Below are 1,832 nucleotides of genomic sequence, written 5' to 3' on the forward strand. Positions count from 1 at the left end.
CCCCGGAAAGGGCTGTCAGGCGTTGGAAGGGGCTGCCCAGGGAGGTGGTGGAGTCCCCATCCCGGGAGGGGTTTCAGAGCCGTGTGGACGAGGCGCTTGGGGACACGGGGTAGTGGGGGGCTGGGCACTGCTGGGGTGACGGCTGGACTGGGTGATCCTAAAGGTCTTTTCCGACCCAAATGATTCTATAATACTGTATGTGGGGGTAACTAGTTGCTCTCTGCTTTAACATTCCCCTTCCCTATGGTTAAAAAGGCGTGACCCCTCACTTCACCCACCAGACCAGTGAGGTGCAGACAGGTTTTCCTGGAAAACCACCTGCCAGCTTCTTCTTTTCATACTCCCTGTGTTCTTCTTCGCGTGGCCCACACAGTCTTGTTCTTTGACAGAACCAACCCTGCTCGAAGGGGAGCTTTAGTCTCGTGTCTGAGCTTTTCGCCGTGATACACCCACCTGCATGATAGTGTAAAAAATAAATCAGTCGGATTTATGTAATATATGAATATAATAATAATCGTAGCCTCGCCACCAGGATGACCAGGCTGCAGGTTGTGCTCCATCTCGGCACCAGCTCTTTTCTGGTCCTTGGCGTTTCTCGCTTGCAGCCAAGTGCGGTGATGCTTTTCTTCCTCTTGGGCTTTGCAGCAACACTTTTGTCTTGGAGTACTGCGGGGAGGTGCTGGATCACAAAGAGTTCAAGGCTCGCGTGAAGGAATACGCCCGCAACAAGAACATTCACTATTATTTCATGGCCCTGAAGAATGACGAGGTGAGATTGCTGCGCTGGGCTTTGGGGGAGGCTGGGTTTAGCCCTGGTTACGTACGGTGCCGACTCCCCGCGAAGCCACTTGGCAACATCCTGGATCTGTTGGGAATGTTTTTCCGAGGACAGGAAACTTGGGCTGGATTTGTGTTGTCAGGCCTTTGGTGTTTTTTAACCCATTGCTCAGTTTCAGCCTGGTTTAACAGAAATGCGGTAGCTTAACTGCATCCCGGTGTCCTTGGAGGGGAGAAATGGTCCTCCCAAGGGGAAGGATGGAGTATGGCCCATCCCTTCCATGCAGACCTCTGTGGGTCTGTGTCCCAGCTCTGGGAGATGCTTCAAGCCAAACTCCGTGTTTTTGGGTGCCCAGGTAAACCAGTGTGGAAAATACACCAACACACCATGTTTCCTCCCTCCCCTTGCTCACAGAGCTGCACTAAATCAGGCTGTTTTCAGCCCGTGGGGTCCCCACGTGCAGCATTACTGTCATTAAAAATCTTCATATAACCAAAAGTCTTAATTTTTGATCTTTGCTTAGCAGCCCCTGTCGGTGCGGGGAGCCGCGGCGCTGTGAGCGCGGCGTTGCGTATGTTGAGCAGGGAGCCCTCCCTTGCTGAGAGAAAAGTGAATAAATAGAAATTTAATACCCTATTCTGCTTGTCGCTGCTGCCAAGAGTTTCTGGGTCTGGGTAGCTTCACAGTAATTGAGCTACAAATACTCGGAGGGCTTTTTTCCTCTTTTTTCCCCCCACCCCTGCCAGACTAAGCAGGTTTTTTTTAGCTGCCGTGGAATTGTTCCGTGATCACAAGGGGGCACAGGGGAGCGTTTCCAGTTATTAAAAGGAGGAGGCAGTGGTCCAGGAGGTGACCTTTCTGTTAGAGTACGATGCGTGTGGCTTCCCCAGCCCTCATGGTCGTTGTACCACGGGTCAGAGGGTCACAACCCGCTGTTAAAAATCCAGGATCCGTGCCCAACTGATGAATTCTGTGGTCACCTGCGATGAAAACCAAGGACCTCTTGATTGAGGGCGCTTAATGTCGTTATAAAACCCGTTCTGCAAACCAAATA

At 51.7% G+C, this 1,832-nt stretch overlaps 1 protein-coding gene across 1 annotated transcript in view; it reads left to right on the forward strand.

Annotated features, from left to right (window-relative positions):
• Nucleotides 1-1,832, forward strand: part of SETD2 (SET domain containing 2) — a gene marked incomplete at both ends in the record, with an annotated part of 19,779 nt that overhangs the window by 8,086 nt on the left and 9,861 nt on the right. Inside the window, 1 exon segment of the mRNA XM_010152651.1 lies at nt 646-769. Coding sequence (XP_010150953.1) covers nt 646-769 — 124 coding nt within the window.

Source organism: Eurypyga helias, unplaced genomic scaffold (assembly GCF_000690775.1).
Source record: "Eurypyga helias isolate BGI_N326 unplaced genomic scaffold, ASM69077v1 scaffold9455, whole genome shotgun sequence".
NCBI lineage: Eukaryota > Metazoa > Chordata > Aves > Eurypygiformes > Eurypygidae > Eurypyga > Eurypyga helias.